The 1,432-nt window shown below is 43.9% G+C and overlaps 1 protein-coding gene across 1 annotated transcript; it reads left to right on the top strand.

The window, feature by feature from the left end:
* Window positions 1–201: 201 nt before the first annotated feature.
* LOC104807990 (transcription factor TCP12) lies at window positions 202–870 on the top strand. Its single transcript, XM_010533465.1, has one exon. The coding sequence runs from the start codon at window positions 202–204 to the stop codon at window positions 868–870; it is 669 nt and encodes a 222-aa protein (XP_010531767.1).
* Window positions 871–1,432: the final 562 nt, after the last annotated feature.

Raw genomic sequence — 1,432 nt, 5'->3', positions numbered from 1 at the left:
TTTGCTGGCAATGGCAATTCCTTGATGATGAACAAATTGGGGTTTCAGCAGCAAGATCACAACCTCGGTTCTTGTTCTAACACCACTTCGCAAGAAGGCGGTGGGGCAGAGGAGGAAGAGGAGGAGGTTCCAAGGAAGAGAAGAAGAACAAAAGACAGACACAAGAAAATCCAGACGGCCAACGGTCTTAGGGCGCGTCGTATGAGGTTATCTACTGTGGTTGCTCACAAGTTCTTCCATCTCCAAGACTTGTTGGGTTTCGATAAGGGAAGCATGACAATAGCTTGGTTACTCTCCGTGTCCGAGGCCTCGATCATGCAGCTCCTGGGAAGCGTGTCTGCACCAAGACACGGAGGAGGACAAGAACATGGATATGTCGGAAACGAAACGGTTGAACTCGAAGCTCAAGAGGGTACGGCCGGAATTAGGAGGACGAGAAGAAGGACAACAAAGATTGTGCAGAGGCCGACGAGGACCAAGGAATCAAGAAACGAGGCGAGGAGACGGGCTCGCGAGAGAACGATGACCAAGCGGAGGAACATCAGATCGGGATCAGCCTTTGGAATGATGTCCGGAGCATTTTGTCATCGTCAAGAAACCAACTCTGATGATTCGGGCCGGCAGTTAGGTTCCCACGGTACTTCAAAAGAAACACAGGAGGATCTTTGTCCTAATTGGAGCCAAGAAACAAGACTCGATATGGAAGAACAAAGCCAAGAACAAGGGTTGCTAAATTTCCTAGAGTGTCAAATGGATGCACTCCGCAGTATCGAGAAGTTTCTTGGGATTGATAGTGAATCAAGCTATTCATCGATCTCGGGAGATTCAACGAGGAAGAATTCCGAGGAATCTCACAGGGTTCTTCCTTGAAATCGGAGCACTGGAGTTAGTGAAGGAGCTCAGTCTCAAAACCCTAATCTTGATGGAGCCTATTCCTCTCTTGCTCAAAAACCTAATGTCTCAAAAATTATTCCAATGGCGACAAGAAGCTCAACAATGTTCCAAAACCGACAAACAACACTATCAGCTTCCACAAATCACACATGTAACATGGAGAGAAACTACAACTCATCATGGTCCGTATTCGAACAACTCTACTGAAGATCTTTTGCCCTAACAGGCTTGGCATTGTGGTTTTGCCGATGCCAAGCCTTGCTCAAGTGTCATGTGTGTGTATATATATATGTATATATATGATTGTTTGAACTAGCTAGAGAGATTGTCCTGCCAATTTGTTTAAATTAATTAGGGCTTGAAGTGCGTTATTTTAGTACCTTTGTTGTGGTTAAGTTGCTAATATGAATATGGGTATGGTTAGTTCATCATGAGGTGTGTCTTCTTTTGCATTGTCACTTGTTCGCTGTGTATATATATTTATCTTAATTTATGATAATGAGATTTATAATTCGATTGTATTAGTATATATGTAATG

The sequence above is a fragment of the Tarenaya hassleriana genome, unplaced genomic scaffold, assembly GCF_000463585.1.
Source record: "Tarenaya hassleriana unplaced genomic scaffold, ASM46358v1 Cleome1359, whole genome shotgun sequence".
NCBI lineage: Eukaryota > Viridiplantae > Streptophyta > Magnoliopsida > Brassicales > Cleomaceae > Tarenaya > Tarenaya hassleriana.
Note: the sequence above shows the minus strand (reverse complement) of the source record. Positions and strands in the feature narration are given on the sequence as shown.

Excerpts from the sequence above, each read along its gene's own strand:
- LOC104807990 (XM_010533465.1), top strand. The coding sequence starts at position 202 with ATGAGGTTATCTACTGTGGTTGCTCACAAGTTCTTCCATCTCCAAGAC.